This window comes from Eleutherodactylus coqui, chromosome 12 (genome assembly GCF_035609145.1).
Source record: "Eleutherodactylus coqui strain aEleCoq1 chromosome 12, aEleCoq1.hap1, whole genome shotgun sequence".
NCBI classification, from domain to species: domain Eukaryota; kingdom Metazoa; phylum Chordata; class Amphibia; order Anura; family Eleutherodactylidae; genus Eleutherodactylus; species Eleutherodactylus coqui.
The window spans coordinates 86,203,090-86,225,420 of record NC_089848.1 but is presented as its reverse complement, the minus strand read 5'-3'; the positions used below and the strand labels follow the sequence as shown (position 1 = coordinate 86,225,420).

The 22,331-nt window shown below is 46.1% G+C and overlaps 1 protein-coding gene across 5 annotated transcripts in view; it reads right to left on the bottom strand.

The window, feature by feature from the left end:
* Window positions 1–22,331, bottom strand: part of DYNC1I1 (dynein cytoplasmic 1 intermediate chain 1) — a 379,676-nt gene that overhangs the window by 64,819 nt on the left and 292,526 nt on the right. For all 5 annotated transcript variants that reach the window (XM_066584515.1, XM_066584520.1, XM_066584516.1 and 2 more), the window contains one exon: window positions 1,493–1,633. In XM_066584515.1, coding sequence (XP_066440612.1) covers window positions 1,493–1,633 — 141 coding nt within the window. The remainder of the gene's footprint in view (window positions 1–1,492; window positions 1,634–22,331) is intronic.

Below are 22,331 nucleotides of genomic sequence, written 5' to 3'. Positions count from 1 at the left end.
TTACGCCACTCTATAATGTATAGAGTTCATAGGTTAACAATCGGCAGCATCCATGGAGTGACCGACGCAAGGTGAGATCGCAGCGGCGGATCCACAATGGAGGGGAAGGAAAATCAGCGGGCAGAGTTTAAAAAAAAGTTTAAGAATCAGAATTTTTTAAAAAGTGCTAATTTTGTAAGTCTGGAGCCGTTAACGGAATTTTAGTAAAACCCTCAAACACTATCCGGAACCGTTAATAAGATTTCTACAATCATTCAGTAAGATTCCTTCTATGCGGCATCTGAACGAGCAGAACTTCTGATAGTTCAGCATTTACGATGAGCCGGACTCTCGGAAGACTCTAGAGAGATCAGCAATTAAGAAACTTACAAACTTTCGATACTTTTCTCTGACCAATGAACGCTTGGTAATCCGGCAAGGATCATAGTCTGGATTAAAGGACTTTTTTTCCTCATAGTCTGGATTAAAGGACTTTTTTTCTATCTTTTAATAACGTAATATGAGTGAAAGCATGAAAGTGATACAAGTTCTAGTCTAGGAGCGGTTTCTGGGGTTGGTCGGAGATTGTATCCATAATAACACATAACTTTAGTAATAACGATAGTAAATCATTAAGAATTGTCTGGTAGGTTCCGTCTGGGAACTAAAAAAAGGAGAAAACCACCTTTTATGGAAGCGGCACAGAAACGTCTGAGATTTATTACGGACATAATTAAGATATTTATCTGAAATAAATTATAACGCGGCGTAATAAGTGATCCTAGAAGGGAATAATGAGGATACCGGCTTTAGAAATCATGGGGAAAAAAGTTTATAAAGTTTTACGTGAAGTAAGTAATAAGAAAAACACTCAAAACAACACTTAGAATAATAATAATGCATTATCATATGAACAGAAATGTAGTAATAATAATAAGAAAAATATAAATAATAATAATATAAAACAACTCTGATAACCGTTACCGGCGCTTAAAATAAACTATAAACAAGACAAATGTAGCCTTACCGACGGCAATACAATAACACTAGAATAGAACACGTTATGCAAGTTATCGGAACAATATAAAGCGGCGGGGAAAAAATACGCCCATGTAATAAGTTACACAAAGTATAGAAAAACATGTAATAAAAGCGTTAAGAAATATTACTTTTTTGGGGGGAAACCGTAATAATATTTAATTCAATTTTAAAAAGTTACAAATATGAAATTCTGTAAAAAAAAATGGAGCAAAAAATGTATTAAAAAACTAAAGAAAATGATTAAAAAATATTACATAAAATGATTAAAAAATATTAAATAAAATGATTTTTAAAAAACTACATAAAATGATAAGAAAAAAAATATTAAAGAAAATTATAATAAAAACTGTAAACCGATGAAGTCATCTAGTCTAATCGTCGGTGTAGAGAGGAGAGTGCAGCACTGGGGGACAGGCTGCAGTGCAGTCAGCTGACTGTCGCCGCAGGGGTTAATAACAGTCGCCGCTCTCACCTCGGTGTCGCTGTTGAGGTTCCAGAGATCCAGGCGGCCCATCCCGTCCACACAGGCGAAGAGCGCGGGGTGCAGCGGCGACCACATGACGTCGTACACATAGTCGGCGTTGTCTTCAAAGGAGTAGAGCGGCTTGTTGTGCTGGAAGGGAGAGAGGACAGGACTGAGTGGCGCTAGCGCTGCCCCCGGCGCTGTCTGCGCCATCATTAGAAACTTTACACATTTCTATCATAAAAGTCACAGACATGAAAGTGCTTTACTGGGGCGTCACGGGGTGCCCACACGGGGGAGGGGGTGCCCTGCACATAGAGAAGGTGCCCATGACAGGGGCACAATGCGGGTCCCCTGCACGAATGAGGCAGGTTGGAGCTGATAAGGAGACTGCTTCCGAGAAGAAGCCACTACAGCCGGCTAATAACAGGGTTTATCTGCTGAAGGCTTCTAGCGCCATCTAGTGGTTGTCGTGAGGGAAGTGCACCGCAGCCGACAGTAGAGTTCTACAGCGCGGCAAAACCGATCACGAAAATGGTCAATAAGCAATGATGGCTGCGATGTGTGCCCAGCCATGAGACGACAAGGCCGCCTGCACACGGGCGGATTTGCATTGCGGAATCTGGAGCAGGCGCTGCCTCCGGATACCGCGGCGCATACTGCCCCCATCACACGCTACTGGAAAACGCTTTTTCCTCCGCATGAGCGTAAATCCATTGCAATTTTCCGCTCGCGAAGGAAAAATCGCACCATGTTCTATTTTTGCGATCATCTTTTGGAAGCCGTACGAGCCACGGCCTTTCCGCAATCACAGAGGTTGTTTTTTTAAAAAAAAGCAGAGGTTTTAAAAACAATCTGTACTGCGCATGTCTGACGGCTCGCCGTACGGACCATCCGCAGCACAGAGAAGATAGAGGCGTAGTGCACACGGCACATGTGGATGACCTGCGAGTCATTGCGATAAGCAATTTAAAATGCTTGTGGGCGATCACAGATTCGATTGTTTTTCCATGCTGATGTACGCAAGTCATCCGCGCAGAAAACGAAAAAATCGCGAGCCCAATGGTGCCTTCACCTACCTCCATGCCTGGTCTCCAAACAGTCGGAGAAGTATTCGCCTACTAATCCACAATGTAGCTGCGGATGCATTGCAGATCAAACGCTTCCATAGAGATCAAAGGAGACCGTCTGTGCGGAATCCGCGCTAAAATGGAGCATGCTGCTCACGAAATCCGCATGTCTGTGTGGAGCTGCAGAAGCTCATCCTTTCTGATGGGCAACTCAAACGGAATCTCCCATACGGGTGCCGATCATGGATATCACAATTCACATCCGCATGTGTGTATGAGGCCTGAGAGAAAGGCGGGTACGTGCGGACGCCGGCCACACACAGGGTCAGTTGGCACTACGGGCTCCTGCGTGCCGAATCTGACCCGGTCGTGTGCAGCCGGCCTGAAATACTCATTTGTGGTGTTTTACGCCATGTTCACACGGGGCGGATTTGTGGTGGGTTTTCTGTCGGACCCTCCACATGGAATATCGGAGACTTTACAGTAGCAGCAAAGTGGAGGGCATTTGTTAAAATCTTGTCCATACGCTGTGCCCCCCCAGAATACGTGCAGAGCGCATGAATTATAGCGCCCGATCTGCAGATTCCACCTCTTCAAATGGAAGGGGTCAATTTTGCGTCAAAATCCAATTTTTGCCTGTAGTAAGTGTTCGCTGCGGACACTCACTACAGGCACAGCTCCCATGTGAACCTCTTAATACATCTGTTGCCATTATCCTGACTCACACTTTACTTAGGGCGTATTACACGTGCCAAATGTACGTGCGCAATATGCAGTCAGTCGCATGTGCGTATTTTAGGCGTGCTTTTCAGTTGGGGAAAAAAAAAAAATGCAGCATTAGGGCTTCTACCCGCATGCAGAAAACTGAACAATCGGCCCGGGTAACCAGGCAGCGGGTCACTTATGAACGACTGCCTGCTTACTGGGAATGGAGGCTGGCGGGCCGGGGCGATCTGCGATCCACTCCAGCTCCATTCACGAGTGACATCCGTCCCCTGTAAAAGGGCCCTAACACTGAGCGTGATATGGGGCTGTGAATCGCGCCCGCATATCGCGCTCCCCACCATGTGAAATCCTCATGTCAAAACAGCCTCCCATCACTTCTGGCATGTAGCGATCCTCCGGCGCAGTGGAGGATCGCAGAGTTTTTTCCTTTGTTTACAATGCAAGACCTTGCACTGCATCATGAAAACAATGGGCGGGGCAATGTGCTAGCACGCATGAGATAGAGCATGCCGCTATGTGTTTCCTGCATCACATCACATCGCATTGTGGCGCCATGCGAGAAGACATCGCTCATGTGTACGACCACATTCAATTTCATATGTCTTGCAACACACCAATCTCGTGTGATTTCCCCACCCGTGTGAAGGGGGGCCAAGACTAGTTTCACACGGGGCAATCGCGATTTTGATGTGCGAAAATATCGCTGCAAAATCGTGTTTTTGTTCCCGCCATTTTTGTGCGTCAGCATCACAGCGCTGCCGCCCGCGATACAAACACGCATTTTTTTCATTCTGCAGAATAATCTAGGTCTTGCCCTATCTTTGGGAGCCGTGAGAAAAGGGGGGGGGGGAGGGAGTTTAGCAAATGTACTGCATTACACCACAGCCGGCCGTGTGAATGGATGGAAAAATCGTAATCGCCGTGACTGGGTCGTGGCTATTCTACGCTCATGCGATTTTATGGTGTGAGCTGCGGAGCATGAAATCGCAAGGCTCATATGAAAGAGGCCTAAAATGAGATTGGGTTGGCTAATTCTATTGGTTTTGGTAAAAAATCCTAGATCTTTGAGGCCCAGAGAGAACTCAAATGCAGCCACTTAGGCTGGGCTCACACACGCCGGATTCCCGGTGGAAATCTCGCAGTTTGGCCACAGTGAAAAACTGCGAGATTCCCATCGGGAAAAGCGCTGCTTCAAAACCTGCGGCACTCAGCCACGGGTTTTAAAGCGGGCTGGCCGCTCGTTTTTCCGCTGCAGCCAGCGGGGGACCCCCATAGAGGAGAGCACGGCCACAGTGGAGGAAAAAAAATGGACATGCTGCGGCGGCGAATCCGCGCCACAGCACCGGCTGCTGCCAGCTTTGCCGCAACGGATTCACTGTCCCGTGTGGACTAGATTTCTGAGAAATCTCATCCACATGGCTGGCTAATCCCGGGATTGGCGGTCACAGGCGGATTTGCCGCGGCCAAATTCCGGACGGAATTTCCGTGGCAAATCCGCCCTGTGTGAACCCAGCCTAAGGGAAACCGTAGGATCGTACAGGATCCCTTGATCTAGTAGTGTTTCTAGTGGTTTATATTCCCTGGTGGCAGAGAAAAATCCTATTTCTTCCTCTGGATAGGCGATAAGTGTGCGATCGATTGAGTCTGGTGTGATGCTCTCAGTAATTTCCCTCAGTCCCATAGAAGTGAATGGGACGGTGGTCATGCAAGTGCAGTGCTGCTCTGTTCAGTAGTGGGAGTCGGAGTGCACCGTTCTTGTGTTCCCTGGGCTCCTAGTCATCGGACCCCCCAACCATCATAGACTGATGGGCCCTTTTACACAGGCCGACAAATAGTTTAGATTCCCACAATCAGAACAACTATCATTTAGCGTAAGGCCTCATGTCCCCCGGCGGGTCGGATTCTCACGCACAGAAACCGACCCGTGACCGGGGTGGGAGACCCTGCTTACCTGTGCATGCAGGCGGCAGGGTCCGCGCGATTCCTCTTCTCCCGGGTTATCTGTACTGCAGACAGTCCGCACGGCGAGCCGTTGGACGTGCACAATACAATTTTTTTTAATCTTCTGCTTTTCCCGCTGCCCGTTCCATGATGTCATTTGCGGACGGGCTGTGGGTCGAACAGCTTCCATTGACTTCAATGGAAGCCGTCCATGCGGGAACCGCACTGAAATGGAGCATGCTGTAATTTGTTTTACGGACCAAAAGGTCCGCAAATCAAATCTGCATGCTTTAATTCAGCTACGGACGCCCATGTTTCCCTCTGGGAGGCTTGAACTGCGGATCATCCATACGGATTTCGCAATTCAAATCCGCCTGTGGACATTGGGCCTAAATGCATGAATGATGAACGCAATTCGTCTGCCATTCGGTTTATGCATGCTTAAAAACCAAACAACAAATTGGCCCGTGTGAACAGGCAGGTCTTCATCTATGAGCGACTGCCTGTTTACTGTGAATGGAGGGGGGGCAGAAGGATCCCTGGCCCGCCCCATCTCCATGCACTGAGCGATGATCATTCCTATATAAAAGCACGGGAACAGTTATCACTGGGACAACCTGTCTGGCATCGGCACCGCACAGATCGTCCAATGTAACAGGACCCTACCACCTATCCTTTGTGCGGGATGACTCTTACCCTGTTCCTTCCAAGCTTTCAGTGATACATTTCAGTTGGAGTAATGTACTACATTCACCTGCAGTCCTATGTACAACCACAGAGAACATCTTGACGTGTGGATCGCTCTAAATGCCGCATCTGTATGCATATTTATACAGATTCTAGTAAAAGAGAACGCTTCGAGGTAAACACATCAAAGGATTGCATCCAGAACATATACTGTAAGCAGATGACAAGAAGCCTGTGGTGGAGTCAGTCTGCACACTCACCCTGAAGCGTTAACCCTTTCAATATGTGGCTGTTCCCAGTAAGGCCTCATGTCCACGGCTAAAATACATTTAAAATCCGCAGCGTTTCACCCGCACGCTTGATCCGCGCCCCATAGGGTTGTATTGGACACACGCAGGTACTTAAATACCTGCGGATGTCATTTTCCCTTGAGGCGCGGATTGCGTGTGCGGGAAAACACCCGCAGCATTCTCCATTTTAGTGCGGGTCTCCCGCAGGGACGGCTCCCGCAGGCTTCTATTGAAGCCTATGGAAGCCGTCCGGATCCGCGGCACACCCGCAGCTGAATTTCTGCTCTCTGGCGCAGGAGTGCGGCAGATCAGGAGTTCAAAAATAAAGAGTGCATGGCGCATGCGCGTGGCACACTGTCGGTGCGCCGAGCACATCCACCGGGCCGAAGAAAGAAGATCCGTCCACGACGGAGGGCAGATCCGCAGCGTCCGGACAGGTGAGTATATTTTCTTTTTAGGCCTCATGTCTGCGGGAAAGTTGGGACCTGCTGTGGGATTCTGAATGGAGAATCCGCGGCGGGCCTGATTTTCCCCGTGGACATGAGGCCTAAGAGAAACCAGGTAATCTTGTAGGTATGATACCTTTTAACGGCTAACAAAAATACATGATGTAACAGCAAGCTTCCGAACCAACTCAGGGTTCTTCCATATATGAGCATCCTTAGATTTATCCTACTATGCCTGAGGAAGCACCCTAAGTAGATTCGAAAGCTCGCTGTAACATCATGTATTTTTGTTAGCTATTAAAAGGTATCATATCTACAAGATTACTTGGTTTCTCTTACTGAAAACAATCACATTTTGCTCTACTACCCTGTTTCCCTGAAAATAAGACATAGCATGATTTTCCAGAATTTTTGAGGATGCAAAATGATTTTTCAGGCTTTTTGAGGATGCTTGAAATATAAGCCCTACTCCAAAATTAAGCCCTGCTAATAGTTAAATAAAAAAGTCAATTTAAATAGTGTCCAGGCAGCTATACATGTAAAAAAGTTAAACCTTTTTGAACAAAAATTAATATAAGACACTGTCTTATTTTCGGGGAAACACGGTAGCTAACACTGTACCAGACTTTTTACTTTTAACTCAGTGACACAATGTCAGCTCTTCTGCTCTTAAATTCAGCAGCCGTGTTCGCATTACATAGTTTTAGGCTATACGACAACAGGAAACAATATCCGGGATATAATCATGCTGTATAACGGGATGTTGTCTTCACTTACAAGAAAGATGTAGTGTTCCTCGAAAAAAATTGATAACTTTATTACTTGACACGAGAAGATTTAAAATCTCAGACCCTAATTTATGACCATGCCCTTTACCTGGACCCCATTTGCATTCCTTCCTTTCCATCCCTTGATATAACCTTCTTAAAATCTTGACTAACTTTGCAAATATGTTACATTATATATCTTGTACTGGTAATGGAGTTATATCGTAAGCTATATTCCACTCACATCCAGAGCTGCATTCACAATTCTGTATTTTTTCCTTATTGCTCACATCTTCCTACTGCCCTCTGCTGATTCAGTGGCTAAATAGTACATCATCAGCTGTGGTACACAGTGTGAGATCCACAAATAGGCCATCAATAATAGATCGACAGGGTCTTCCACCCGATACCCCTGCCGATCAGCTGTTTACTGGGTTGCTGTGCTCACACAATGAACTGATTTCTGCGGGAAGCAGACAGCTCCGTTTACACTGCAGTGGCCAGGCTTGGTATGGCAGGCCAAGTTCCCATTCACTCCAGTGTGGAAATCCCTCGGTCGGCAGAAATCCTCGGAATGACTATTAATGCCTAAATAGAGGCAGCTGTATTCTTTTCCCAGCATTGGGCGCTGGAAAACTCCCTCCCCCTCTCTTTTTTTCAGCTCCCATAGAAGTCTATTGGATCTTCCAGCATATTGCGACAAAAGATAGGGCAAGACTGATCTTTTCACACGCCATATAAAATTGGTTGCCAATTCCCTAAAAATCACTCATCTGAATGAATACATTGTAATCCAATGCTTCAGATGGTTGCGATTTTTTAACAAGGCTAAATTAGCCACATTTATACAGTTGTCTGAATAGGGCCTAAGGATTACTTCTATCATGCCTATGTAGTCGGAGGGGTGCATGCAGCTCCAGCTGCAAGACAACAAGTCGGAGCGCAAAGGAGGGTAAAGGGCCTTTTAGACACAACGAAAATCCCTCAAAGCTGTCTTTTGAGCGATTCTCGTTCTGTCTAAATGCAGGGACATCGTGCAGTTTTTGTGCACGGGTCGCTCATCACTGAATTCTAGTGTGTAAACACTGAAAACAGCTGTATTGTTCTATTAGTGGCCGCAGCAATGTCCACTCTGTTTGCATATTCTATAGTAGTGACTTTTGAGCGATCATCTTAAGTATAGGGCCATATTTACATGTCTGATATTCTCGCACAAAAATACAAGTCATTATTTCCAATAGGTCTATTTACATGGATTTTTCTCTCTCAGGGATGCTGTGAGACAGAACAATCACAGCACGACCTATTCTTGTGTGCACCTTACACGAGGATAGGACTTGCAATGTGCAGACTCCCGCACATCGCAGGGCACACAGATGAGAATGTCGGGCACAACTTGCTGGTCATGTAAATATGGCCTCCTAGTCGCATCCACATATTCAGCACTGCAGCACCTATGGATCCATAACTTTAGTTTATAGGGCTCATAAGTACTGACAGAGTCGCTTTAATGGTCTATGAATACCAAAAGGGGTATTCCCTTCTAGTATTTTAATGGCCGAGATAGGAAAACCCAACCCTCTGTTTTCGACCGCCTGTTAGAAACAGCTAAGTCCTTCAGCTCAGCGTTATTTGTTTAGCCCAAATTACAGGAACAATGTAGCACAGCCCTGAGTTACAGGAAAAATGTAGCACAGCCCTGAGTTACAGAAACAGTGTAGCACAGCCCTGAGTTCAAGAAACAGTGTAGCACACGCGTTATAGAAACAGCACAGCCCAGAGTTAAAGAAACAGTGTAGCACAGCCCCATGTTACAGAAACAGTGTTGCACAGCCCTGAGTTACAGAAATAGTGTAGCACAGCTCGAGTTAAAAAAAACAGTATAGCACAGCCCCGAGTTACAGAAACAGTGTGGCACAGCCCCGAGTTATAGAAACAGTGTGGCACAGCCCCGAGTTACAGAAACAGTGTGGCACAGCCCCGAGTTATAGAAACAGTGTGCCACAGCCCCGAGTTACAGTAACAGTGTGGCACAGCTCCAAATTGCAGAGACAGTGTAGCGCAGCTCAGAGTTACAGAAACAGTGTACCACAGCTCCAAGTTACAGAAACAGTGTAGCACAGCCCCGAGTTACAGAAACAGTGTAGCACAGCCCAAAGTTACAGAAATAGTGTAGCACAGCCCTGAGTTACAAAAACATTGTACCACAGATCCAAGTTACAAAAACAGTGTACCACAGCTCCGAGTTACAGAAACAGTGTAGCACAGTCCCGAGTTACAGAAACAGTGTAGCACAGCCCCGAGTTACAGAAATAGTGTAGCACAGCCCCGAGTTACAGAAACAGTGTAACACAGCCCTAGTTAAGGAAACAGTGTAGCACAGAACCAAGTTACAGAAACATTGTAGAATAGCCTGAGTTATAGAAACAGTGTAGCACAGCCCCGAGTTACAGAAACAGTGTGGCACAGCCCCGAGTTACAGAAAGTGTGGCACAGCCCCAAGTTACAGAAACAGTGTAGCACAGCTCCGAGTTACAGAAACAGTGTAGCACAGCTCCGAGTTACAAAAACATTGTACCACAGATCCAAGTTACAGAAACAGTGTACCACAGCTCCGAGTTACAGAAACAGTGTAGCACAGTCCCGAGTTACAGAAACAGTGTAGCAGAGCCCGAGTTATGGAAACAGTGTAGCACAGCTCCGAGTTACTGAAACAGTGTAGCACAGCCCCGAGTTACAGAAACTGTATAGCACAGACCCCAGTTACAGAAACAGTGTAGCACAGCTCCGAGTTACAGAAACTGTATAGCACAGACCCCAGTTACAGAAACAGTGTAGCACAGCTCCGAGTTACAGAAACAGTGTAGCACAGGTCTGAGTTACAGAAACAGTGTTGCACAGCCCGATATTCTGTTTCCATAGCTCCCAATCATTTCAATAAGAGCTGTGGAAGCAGCGCTGCGTGAAGCACTCGGCTTATTTCGTAGTTACTGGCCCGGTAACTGTAGTAGTGATTTCCTATCTCGGTTATGAGAAGCCAATCCATTTAAAGGGACTGTATCACCAAATTTTTTGTTATTAATTAAAACCAGATAGAGAAACATTTTTCTATATTGATTTTATTTTCTGAGTTTAGAATTTTTTTATTCTGTTGTTTATATGTGAATATGAGGGCGACCATGTTGCCTGAGCTCCATTTAACAGCCTTTAGAGAATTTTATTTATATGCTTTAGGCCGGTCTTACATGATCAGAGTTGGATTGCTGAATCCAAAATCGTCATATGCTCAGACGATCCGCAGTATTTCGCATGCATTAACAATAGCGCATTCCCAAGTCAGCTCACATGAGCGAACAGTGATTGCGATTTCTGCTGCAGGCTCTGGCATGCGGAATCCGACCCGTCCGTGTGAGACCGGCCTTACAGCAACCTCTTAGGCCACTCACATAATAGACAGGAGCAGACCCATTGACTTGTATGGGGGACTATTCTAGACATTTTGCTCTGTGACTCGTGCAAATGTCAATTTGCAGGGAGGGAGAGTAGATAGTCACAGCTTATGTGTTAGTAAGCAGTGTGGCAGAGAGCATAAGGTGATAATGAGATAATCAGAGGTACCGATAGCACATTCACAGCAGGATACTAATATGCACTCAAAGTACTAAATAAAAACACATTATAAGAGTACCGGATCTGTCAACAGCAGCTCGTTGATTGTTTCCAGGCTGTTAATACTGTACAGAACAGAACAGAATATTTCATAAAAACAAGAAAAAATTTAGAGAAAATTCTGAATTTTAAAGTTGCTGACTACAGCACCAATGTTAATTAACGGCGGACCGTCACTTTAATGGCCTATAATGGTTTTTTAGCTCTTTACATGGATTTCCTTCCTTTCTAAAATGCACTTTATATTTGCACAAGTTTCTCATCACCTTCAGCTTTCATTATAAATTCATTTTATTTTAATTATATCTCCCATTAATTTTCTTACCAGCTTCCCATTACACATATAAACAAACCGTACAATTAATGGATTATTTACAGCGTGTTAAATAGGATGCTATAAAATTAATGTATGATGTACAGAACTGTGACCCTGTAATATGATCTATAGGAGCAGATATATAAAACTGCCTGGTAAGTCCCCAAACCATAAAAATCCAACATAAATGTTACAAAGAGGAAAAATTAAAAATAATATTCTTAATTATGAACAGCCATGTATAATAAATGTTAATATTTATTACTGTAGTTTTGTATGCTATAGAAATGGGGAGAACCAACCCAATTTTAATGTATATGATTTTGGTACAAGAAGCTCATATGGATATCATTTATTGGGGGGTTCACATATTTAAAGGGGTTGCTCGCCCCGGCCAGCGCTATCAGCTTCCAGCGCTGTCCATACTGACAGCAGGCCTGGGAATCAGTTGATCGTTGGGGATCCTCGCAGGACCCTCCATTGATGAACTATTAATAATCCATAGGCTATCGATGGTTTACAACTGGAAATGCCTCTAAATTCTGTTTTTTCTTTTGCCATTACATCCGCATGTGGCGGAGTATTCCATGGGTTAAAGGGGTTGTCTGTAACTTTGGGGACTTTTCCTATTGATGACCTACCCTTAGAATAGGTCAACAGCAGTTGATCGGCAGACGTCCTCTGTTCAGGATTCTCACCGATCAGCTGACTCCCAGGCCCGCTGTCATTATGGACATTGCTAGAAGCAAACAGCACCATTTGTATTGCAGCCCGGTTTGGTAGTAAAAGTACAGCTCCTAATGAATTTAATGGGACCTGTGCCTGTAGTACCAAACCAGGCCTTTGCAATGTTGACAGAGCTATCAGTTTCCAGCAATGTCCACATTGACAGCAGAACAGCGATCCGTGGGGATCTTCAGTGGTGGTCCTCCAGCCTTTAAGATGGTCCGGGTCCTCCTGCTGCACTCCGGAGCTCCGTCGGGCATCCTACAGTTCTCGTTCAACCACAGAAGATCACATCCTGGTTGCAGGATTCAAAAATCCCACCTCCAGGAAGCGATGGCTCTGATTGGTTCATCCAGCTCTGCATTGACTGGTTGAGCAGAGTCTAAAAAAACCAATCACATTGTGGAGGTGGGATTTATGAATTGGCCAATCAATGCTATGGCTCAGCCAATTCATAAATCCCACCTCCACAACGTGACCTGTGCATTACTTCAGAAAAGATGCAATCACGGAGTGTTTCCCATTGTTTTCCATGGGTAAACCTTGCATTGCACTCGCGTGCACCTTGCATGCCATGTGATGCTGTGCCAGCCCCATTGAAAACAATGGGAACTGCGAGGCATTGAAAGGAACACCCAAATATAGGACATTCTGCAATTTTTTCCCGAGCAGCGATGCAAGAAAATAAATCACTCATCTGTATGACCCCATTTGAAACAATGGGATTCATATTTGTGAGAGATTTGTGCTGCTCGCAACGCACAAATCTTGCACAATTTTCTTGACCGGGTGAAAGCACAATCTTACATCCTGATTTCTTCTACAACCTAAGGCTGCATTCCCACGAACGTATATCGGCTCGGTTTTCACGCCGAGCCGATATACGTTGTCCTTGTGTGCAGGAGGGGAGGATGGAAGAGCCAGGAGCAAGAACTGAGCTCCCGCCCCCTCTCTGCCTCCTCTCCCACCTCTGCACTATTTGCAATGGGGAGAGGCGGGACGGAGCGGGGCTAATTTGCGGACCTTAGCCCCACCCCCGTCCCGCCTCTTTTCATTGCAAATAGTGCAGAGGGGAGGAGAGGAGGCAGAGAGGGGGCGGGAACTCAGTTCTTGCTCCTGGCTCTTCCAGGCTCCCCCCCCCCCCCTACAGAGAGAGACAAGGTATATCGGCTCGGCGTGAAAACCCAGCCGATATACGTTCGTGTGAATGCAGCCTAATTGTTTATGAGGACGGCCCACTACAAATTAAAGGGAACCTGTCATAACCTTTAGGCCTCTTTCCCCCGAACGTCATTTTAAAGCTCCAATTTCATGCGGCTGGCTATGGTGTCTTGCAGCGCACTGATGCAACAGCTCTGAAATCCTTCGCTCTGCAAAAAAACTATCAATGACTTGAAATGCCTCACTAGAGGCACCTGTCATTGTTTAATAGCGCTAGGCACTGTTAAACTTCCTCCCCTCCCTTTGCGTTTTGCCATCGAAAGATAGGACAAGTCTTTTTTTTTTACAGAGATATCGGCGTTAAAAAAATGTGCCTGTGTCACACTAAAAAAAAATTGCTCGTCTAAAAGAACCCATAGGAAACCATTGGTTCTTTTAGACGCAATTTTTTGGCACACCTACTCTGCGTTAAAATGACACTCATGTGAAAGAGCCCTTAAGCCCCATAAATTATCTTCTGAGGCCTAAAGGTGCTGAAATGGGGAGTCTGGGAAGTATATTCTATACTGAATGTGTGCACCATTCCGGTTCTGTGACCGCTTGAAGTTGCCATACACACAGCATGACTCTTTTCAGATGGCTCTTCCATAGAGATGAGCGAGTATACTCGCTAAGGCACATTACTCGAGCGAGTAGTGCCGTAGCCGAGTATCCCCCCGCTTGTTTCTAAAGATTCGAGGGCCGGCGGGGGGCGGGGAGGAACAGAGGGGAGATCTCTCTCTCCCCGCCGCAACTCACCTGTCACCGGCGCTGGCCCCCGAATCTTTAGAGACAAGCGGGGAGATACTCAGCTAAGGCACTACTCGCTCGAGTAATGTGCCTTAGTGAGTATACTCGCTCATCTCTAATAGGAAAGCGTGAGCACTAGGAGTATAAGTTTTTTTTTACAACCTCATATTCCTGTATCCTAATTTGATGCACCTTTGTCTAAAAACAAAGAATTTAATTCTTATTTCACAATTTTTTTTCAGCAAAGATCACACCGAAATCTTATCATTGGATCCAATAATATGACTTTGGGGTGACCTTTTCTGAAAAAATATTAAAATAATTAAATTCTTTGTTATTAGCCAAAAGTGCATCGAAGTAGGATACAGGAATATGAGGTTGTGAAAAAAAGTTATAACCCTAGTGCGCACACAGACTGCTCGAAAAAATCACGCTATGTGCGTGTTGTAATTTCGTGGGGACATAGCACAGGAATGGTATATCCGGTCAATATACTACATACCTCCCCAGACTCCACGTTCCAGCACCTTTGACCTTTATAACATAGTTTATGGGGCTCAAAGGAGATAACAGCTTCCCTTTACAATCCAAGAACTGCACAGGTGAGATCCGCGCCCCACCCCATTGCACACTCTTACCCATGTAAGTAATGTGCCCATTTGGCTGTGTAGTGTCCCAAAACACCTCGCATAATTGTTATACATGTCATGTCTTCCATGTAGATGCACTGTGCAAAGTGCCTTGTCTGCTGTTATGTGTATTGCACAGCTGCAGCATGCAAGAGGTTAATGTCTGAATGTGGCTGGGATATGTCTGGGAAAGTATCAAAATCTGTCAAGTCATGTGATGTTTCCCCTTCTATAAATGTAAGTGATTGAGACGTGTGAGGAGTCTTTCATCATCTTCAATGGTTGAGAATGGAGTAGGAGTGCCGGCCACATGGGGGTACCTTCAACCCTCATGTGGTGAAGTGATGAAGGAAGAGGAAAGGTATCCTGAGTCCTTCTATGTCAGGAACCACCTCTGAGGAGAGAAAGGAGTAAGGAGTTTGCCATGCAGAGTCGTCTTAAAGAGTGAGTGTCATTGGAGAGTAGTGTTTCTCCTCCGGAGTAATTCATAGTCCCGGAGCGTGTGTGTCCAGGCCCGGAGCAATGCAGATAACTGAGACTGTAGGCCCAATTTCATCCTGAGTTCTCCTCCCTGACCAATCACCAATAAGCCGTCTTTCCTGCGTGTGCAAGTAAGCTGTATTGTATGCCAGTTATACAGTAAAGTCCACCGGTCATTGCCTGTTCCAATTTATTCAACCGCCAGATACTCAACGGTGTGAAGGAACGGTGACGTCACGCGTGACAAGTTCAAGTTCACCACACTTATACAGGTAACCGCTGTCCCGGTGTTGTCCGGAAGAGGCCAGTGACTTGGCCGAGGTTCCATGCGTCTCTCCGGGGAGGAGTCTGGTAGAGCCACCATGACCATGCCGTGGGGCATTGCAGCTGGACCACTCACAAAAGTTCATAGGTATAAGTGAAGTCACGCAGCAGTCACATGTGACTTTCGTTCTGTATGCATGCCGCCTCCTTGGGCTTAATAGATGAGAAGGACAAAGGAAGATTGATTCCTACCAAGAAGGTCTCCCTCCATTCATTCCATTCCGTGGATGTTACAATGTTACATAATGATGGCTACAATGTTCTTACTGGGGTAACGTATAATTGAAGATTGGATACATGGTGTCCAGCAGCTAAATGTGTGCATGGTGACGTGCGTAGTGCCAGCTGAGTGAATCCACCCATCATCTTCCTGTTTTGTTTTCTTTCCCTCTTTCCACCCACACAATCCATTAACTACACCAACAGCCACACATCACCCATTGTAGCCTCCTCCCACGTACACCGACGTGGGCACTTGTATTGTACGCTCTCTCCCTGGCACCGCTGTACCCTCTGGTACTTAACAGGAATAGTCAAGGCAGCCTACACTGTGGGGATCACATCTGAAAACACCCACTCTTCCATAGGGATGTAGCAGAGCTGAACATGTCATTTACATGTAACTGTTTCTTTTCTGTCTTCAGATAACTTACTTAGATAAAATCCAATATGCTCCCCTCCAGTCATGTAAAAAAAAACAGATAGCACAACACTGACAAACTCAGCTCTGCTAGAACTGTAATAAGCAACAGGCTTGCTCTGGATATACTGTATTATATTACTACTAGGAAATTTATAATTCTTTTTTTAGCAAAAAATCTCTCTCTCTCGACTTTAAGATTGACTACAAGTCTCAGCATGCGCTTACATATTTTCACATATACAGTGTATATACGCAGAGGATACGAGGATACATAGAACCCATTGATTTCAATGGGTTCGTTCTCATAGCCATTTAAGTCGGGGGGTGGCAGTGTCATGTCTGCCATAGGCCTCTTTCACACGGGGAGCTAGGTGCGCAAAAATCTCGTGCTCAAAAAACACGCGACTATTAGTCACATGTTTTTAAAGCGAGTCATTTTTGCGCACCCATAAAGCATGCCCTGCAAGCGTAAAAAGTACAGTAAAAGTAAACCAATACACGTGCATAAAAGACTCTTTCATAGCACAAATACGTTGCGCGGAGTCGCATGCAAAAATGTGAAGCCACCCTTAGGCCTGTTTCACACGGCCGAGAAAATTGGGCGAGATTTGTGCATTGCAAGACGCGCGAATATGAACCACATTCTTTTGAATGGAGTCATATACATGAGCGATGTTTCCCTGCATGGCACCACATTGCATGTCCTTTTTTTTGCGATATCGCCCATTGTTTCCATTGGGGCCAGCAGCAGCAGCGGGGGCCCATTGAAAACAATGGGAGAACTCTGTGATCCTCTGCAACAGCCGCGGTGGGGGATTCCTTCAGCCCCACAGGAATGTGAAGCTGTTTCCATGTGAAAACACCTTACATCCAGTGGTTTCCCATGGATTGTGAAAGCAATATTGGGCCGTGATTCACAACTTGATATCGCCCTTGCCCATGTAAAACCAGCCTGTTTCCCTGAAAATAAGACCTACTTCAAGCCTCCCCGAAAATCTTGAAAAATCAGGGTAGGGCCTATTTTCAGGGAGGCTTGAAATATAAGCCCTATCCCCAAAATAAGCCCTAGCGGCGTAATCAAAAGCAATACATTACCTAGTAGGCTCAATCTGTGTACCTGCCGCTGTTCTGGAAGCTTCCTACAGTTTTCAGACGCCCACATTCATAAATCTGATTGGTTATTGAGCACTGCTCAGCCAATCAATGCAGCGCTGGCTGAATCAACGTGATGGCTGGTTCATCCAGCACTGCATTGATTGGCTGAGCAGCGCACGAGAACCAATCACAGCCATCGCGTTGTGGAGGCGCGGTTTATGAATTGGCCAATCAATGGCGCGGCTCAGCCAACTCATAAATCTTGCCTCCACAATGCAATGGCTGTGATTGGTTCTCGAGCTGAGCAGCACTCGAGAACCAATCAAAGCCAACACTTCCTGGAGGCGGGATTTATGAATCCCGTATCCAGGAAGCGATCTTCTGTGGGCGATGGTGAACTGCTGGCAACTTTCAGGGCTTTTTCAGATAACCATATGTGCAAAAATGAGGTTGGATGAGGTATATTTGGGCGCATGTATGCCCATAGTACTGTACTTTTTGCACAGCCAGGGTCAGTTCACACACGGGTGCGACACACCTTTTCAGTGGATTAAACGGATACTTAGCCTAATGTGGTCCAGATGTATTATATTTCCTGTGTTTTGCGGAGTTTTTCATGCTTCCCTTGCAAATTTGCGCACCTCCGATAGACTTCTATGTCCTTTTTTTACTCGCACGAAATATGTGGGCAAAACACTCTCATGAGAAACAAACCATTGAAATCCAATGGAAAACATAGGAAAACGTTTCCAAATTCTTAGCGGAACCGTTTTTTTGTGCTCAAGGAGAAAATAGTGTTGAGCTACAAAACTATTAGATAAAAAGAGTTTACAGTGAAAAACATATTGATTCTCCATGTAAAAAACAGATTTAAAAAACGGATCAAAATGTAAACCGCGTATACAATAAAAAAATTTAAATTTAAAATGTAGCCTTAAAATGCATACATTTCTACATATTTTTTTCTATGCCTGTTTCACGCATACCTGAAATGTACGTGAAAGTGTCAGTGTGAACAGGCGCTGAGCGTGTGAACTAATTTAGCACTTTAATGGCGGAGACATACAAGCATATTCCAAAATCCACTCACTCCGATGCAACTTTTTGGCGCAGCGAATGAGTGTATTTGTACAGGCACCGCTAGTTCACATGGGCGGGGGAATCGCGCCGCACTGATTTAAATGGCTATTAAGCCAAACGAGGTGCCGGTGTTTATGGGTATGTGCGCATTCGAGCACCTCCCATAGAAATCTATTGGGTTCTCTGCTGCGCAAAAGTGTACAGAATAGAGCAGGTCCTACTTTTTTTATACCGTCGAGAATCGAGCGCAAAAAAAGAGAAATGAGAATAAACCCATTAAAATCGATGGGTTATATCTTCCGTGTTTTGCGCACTGGATTTCTCCACGTGCATAAATGTGCCAAAATACAGTCGTCTGAAGAAGCTCTAAGGGCTCTTACCCACTTGCGGCTTTTTTAGCGCTGTGATATCGCTGCGTTTTTGCAACGTGATTGTCCATAGAACTTTCTAATGTTAAAAACTAGAGATGAGCGAGCATACTCGTCCGAGCTTGTTGCTCGTTCGAGTATTAGGGTGCTCGAGATGCTCGTTACTCTAGACGAGCACCACGAGCACATTCAGCTGAGATCTGCCCCTGAGCCAATCAGAGGCAGCACTCACTCACCCATTCATGAATTCATGAATGGGTGTGAGTGAGATCTGCCTCTGATTGGTCAGGCTGTGACCAATCAGAGGTAGCTCATTCAGCAGGCGGGGATTTTAAATCCCCGGCTGCTGAATACTACTCACAGCTGTTCAGAGCAGTTCAGGAGGGCAACAGCCGGCTGCGCTGAACTCCGTCTGCCGGGACCAGGTGAGTATATATATATTTTTTATTTTTACACATTTCTGGATGAGTTGCAGGGAAGGGCTTATATATTTAAGCCCTTCCCGACAATTCATCCCGCGATCGCCGGCAGCCCATTGCTTTCAATGGAGCCGGCTGTATTGCCGGCTCCATTGAATTCAATGGCTAACATCGTTCTGCAGGGACAAGGTGAGTATATATTTTTTTTATTTTTACACATTTCTGGATGAATTGCAGGGAAGGGCTTATATATTTAAGCCCTTCCTGACAATTCATCCCGCGATCGCCGGCAGCCCATTGCTTTCAATGGAGCCGGCTGTATTGCCGGCTCCATTGAATTCAATGGGCTAACATCGTTCTGCCGGGACAAGGTGAGTATATATTTTTTTTATTTTTACACATTTCTGGATGAATTGCAGGGAAGGGCTTATATATTTAAGCCCTTCCCGACAATTCATCCCGCGATCACCGGCAGCTTATTGCTTTCTATGGAGCCGGCTGTATTGCCGGCTCCATTAAATTCAATGGGCTAACATTGTTCTCCTCTGCCACAGCTGTAACAGCTGTGGCAGAGGAGAACGATCTTTACGCTGACAGTGCGGGGGGGGGGGGTCTCACTCTTGCCACTATTGTGGCTTAATAGTGGGACCTGGGAACTTGAGATGCAGCCCAACATGTAGCTCCTCGCCTGCCCTATCCGTTTCTGTGTTGTTCCCATCACTTTCTTGAATTTCCCAGATTTTCACAAATGAAAACCTTAGCGAGCTTCGGCGATACACAAAAATGCTCGAGTCGCCCATTGACTTCAATGGGGTTCGTTACTCGAAACGAACTCTCGACCATCACTGAAAGTTCGACTCGAGTAACGAGCACTCGAGCATTTTGGTGCTCGCTCATCTCTATTAAAAACACATCACAAGTAGAGATGAGCGAACGTACTCGTCCGAGCTTGATGCTCGGGCGAATATTAGTGTGTTCGGGATGCTCGTTACTCGTAACGAGTACCACGCGGTGTTCGGGTTACTTTCACTTTCATCTCTGAGACGTTAGCGCGCTTTTCTGGACAATTGAAAGACAGGGAAGGCATTACAACTTCCCCCTGTGACGTTCAAGCCCTATACCACCCCCCTGCTGTGAGTGGCTGGGGAGATCAGTTGTCACCGAGTATAAAAATCGGCCCCTCCCGCGGCTCGCCTCAGATGCCTTGTGAGTTAGCTGAGGGAAAGTCCAGTTGTATTGGAGTTGCTGTAGGGAGAGTGTTTGTAGTGAGTGTAGGCTTCAAGAACCCCAACGGTCCTTCTTAGGGCCACATCTACCTGTGTGCAGGCTGCTGTTAGCAGTGGATATATATTTTTTTTTCTCAAAATCGGCTGTGCAGAGCATTGCACCCTGCATTAGGGACAGAAGTGGTGGTTAGGCAGGGAGAGTGTTAGGAGTGAGTGTAGGCTTCAAGAACCCCAACGGTCCTTTCTAGGGCCACATTTAACCGTGTGGAGTACTGTGCAGGCTGCTGTTAGCTGTGTTGCATTTTTTTTTCTCTCAAAATCGGCTGTGCAGAGCATTGCACACTGCATTGATACTACAGGGACAGAATTGTGTAGGCAGTGCCACAACACAGTTATTATTCATTGAATAGACGCAGTGGGCCTTTCCTTTTAAAAAAAAGGGAAAAAAGTAAATTTGGCCTGCCTCTGACACTCCTAAGGGCTCTGGGTACGTGTGTGCTGCGTGCAGAACGTAAAAAAATCAGACGCAGCCAGCTACGTTTTACAGCAGGCTTGCGCCACTTTCTTTCCTGCCTGTGAAATTCCTTGCTCTGCTCTAGTTAATAACTCTGCAACACTAAAGTTCTGTGACACATTTGCAGGGGCACAACACAGTTATTATTCATTGAATAGACGCAGTGGGCCTTTCCTTTTAAAAAAAAGGGAAAAAAGTATATTTGGCCTGCAGGCTTGCGCCAATTTCTTTCCTGCCTGGGAAATACCTGCTCTGCCATAGTTAACTCTGCAACACTAAAGTTCTGTGACACATTTGCAGGGGCACAACACAGTTATTATTCATTGAATAGACGCAGTGGGCCTTTCCTTTTAAAAAAAAAGGGAAAAAAGTATATTTGGCCTGCCTCTGACACTCCTCAGGGCTCTGGGTACGTGTGTGCTGCGCGGAGAACGTAAAAAAATCAGACGCAGCCAGCTACGTTTTACAGCAGGCTTGCGCCACTTTCTTTCCTGCCTGTGAAATTCCTTGCTCTGCTCTAGTTAATAACTCTGCAACACTAAAGGTCTGTGACACATTTGCCGGGGCACAACACAGTTATTAAACTTATTATTCATTGAATAGACGCAGTGGGCCTTTCCTTTTAAAAAAAAGGGAAAAAAGTATATTTGGCCTGCAGGCTTGCGCCAATTTCTTTCCTGCCTGGGAAATTAAATCACTGGTAATACAGCATGCTGAGGGGTAGGGGTAGGCCTAGAGGACGTGGACGCGGCCGAGGACGCGGAGGCCCAAGTCAGGGTGTGGGCACAGGCCGAGCTCCTGATCCAGGTGTATCGCAGCCGACTGCTGCGCGATTAGGAGAGAGGCACGTTTCTGGCGTCCCGACATTCATCGCACAATTCATGGGTCCACGCGGGAGACCTTTATTAGAAAATGAGCAGTGTGAGCAGGTCCTGTCGTGGATGGCAGAAAGTGCTTCGAGCAACCTATGGTCCACCGAGAGTTCTGCGCCGTCCACTGCTGCAAATCCGAATCCTCTGTCTGCTGCTCCTCCTTCCTCCCAGCCTCCTTACTCCACTCCAATGACACATGCTCAGCAGCGGGAAGACTCCCAGGAACTGTTCTCGGGCCCCTGCTCAGATTGGGCAGCAGTGGTTCCTCTCCCACCAGAGGAGTTTATCGTCACTGATGCACAACCATTGCAAAGTTCCCGGGGTCCGGGGGAAGAGGCTGGGGACTTCCGCCAACTGTCTCAAGACCTTTCTGTGGGTGAGGAGGACGATGACGATGAGACACAGTTGTCTTGCAGTCAGGTAGTAGTGAGGGCAGTAAGTCCGAGGGAGGAGCGCACAGAGGATTCGGAGGAAGAGCAGCAGGACGATGAGGTGACTGACCCCACCTGGTTTGCAACGCCTACTCAGGACAGGTCTTCAGAGGGGGAGGCAAGGGCAGCAGCAGGGCAGGTTGCAAGAGGCAGTGCGGTGGCCAGGGGTAGAGGCAGGG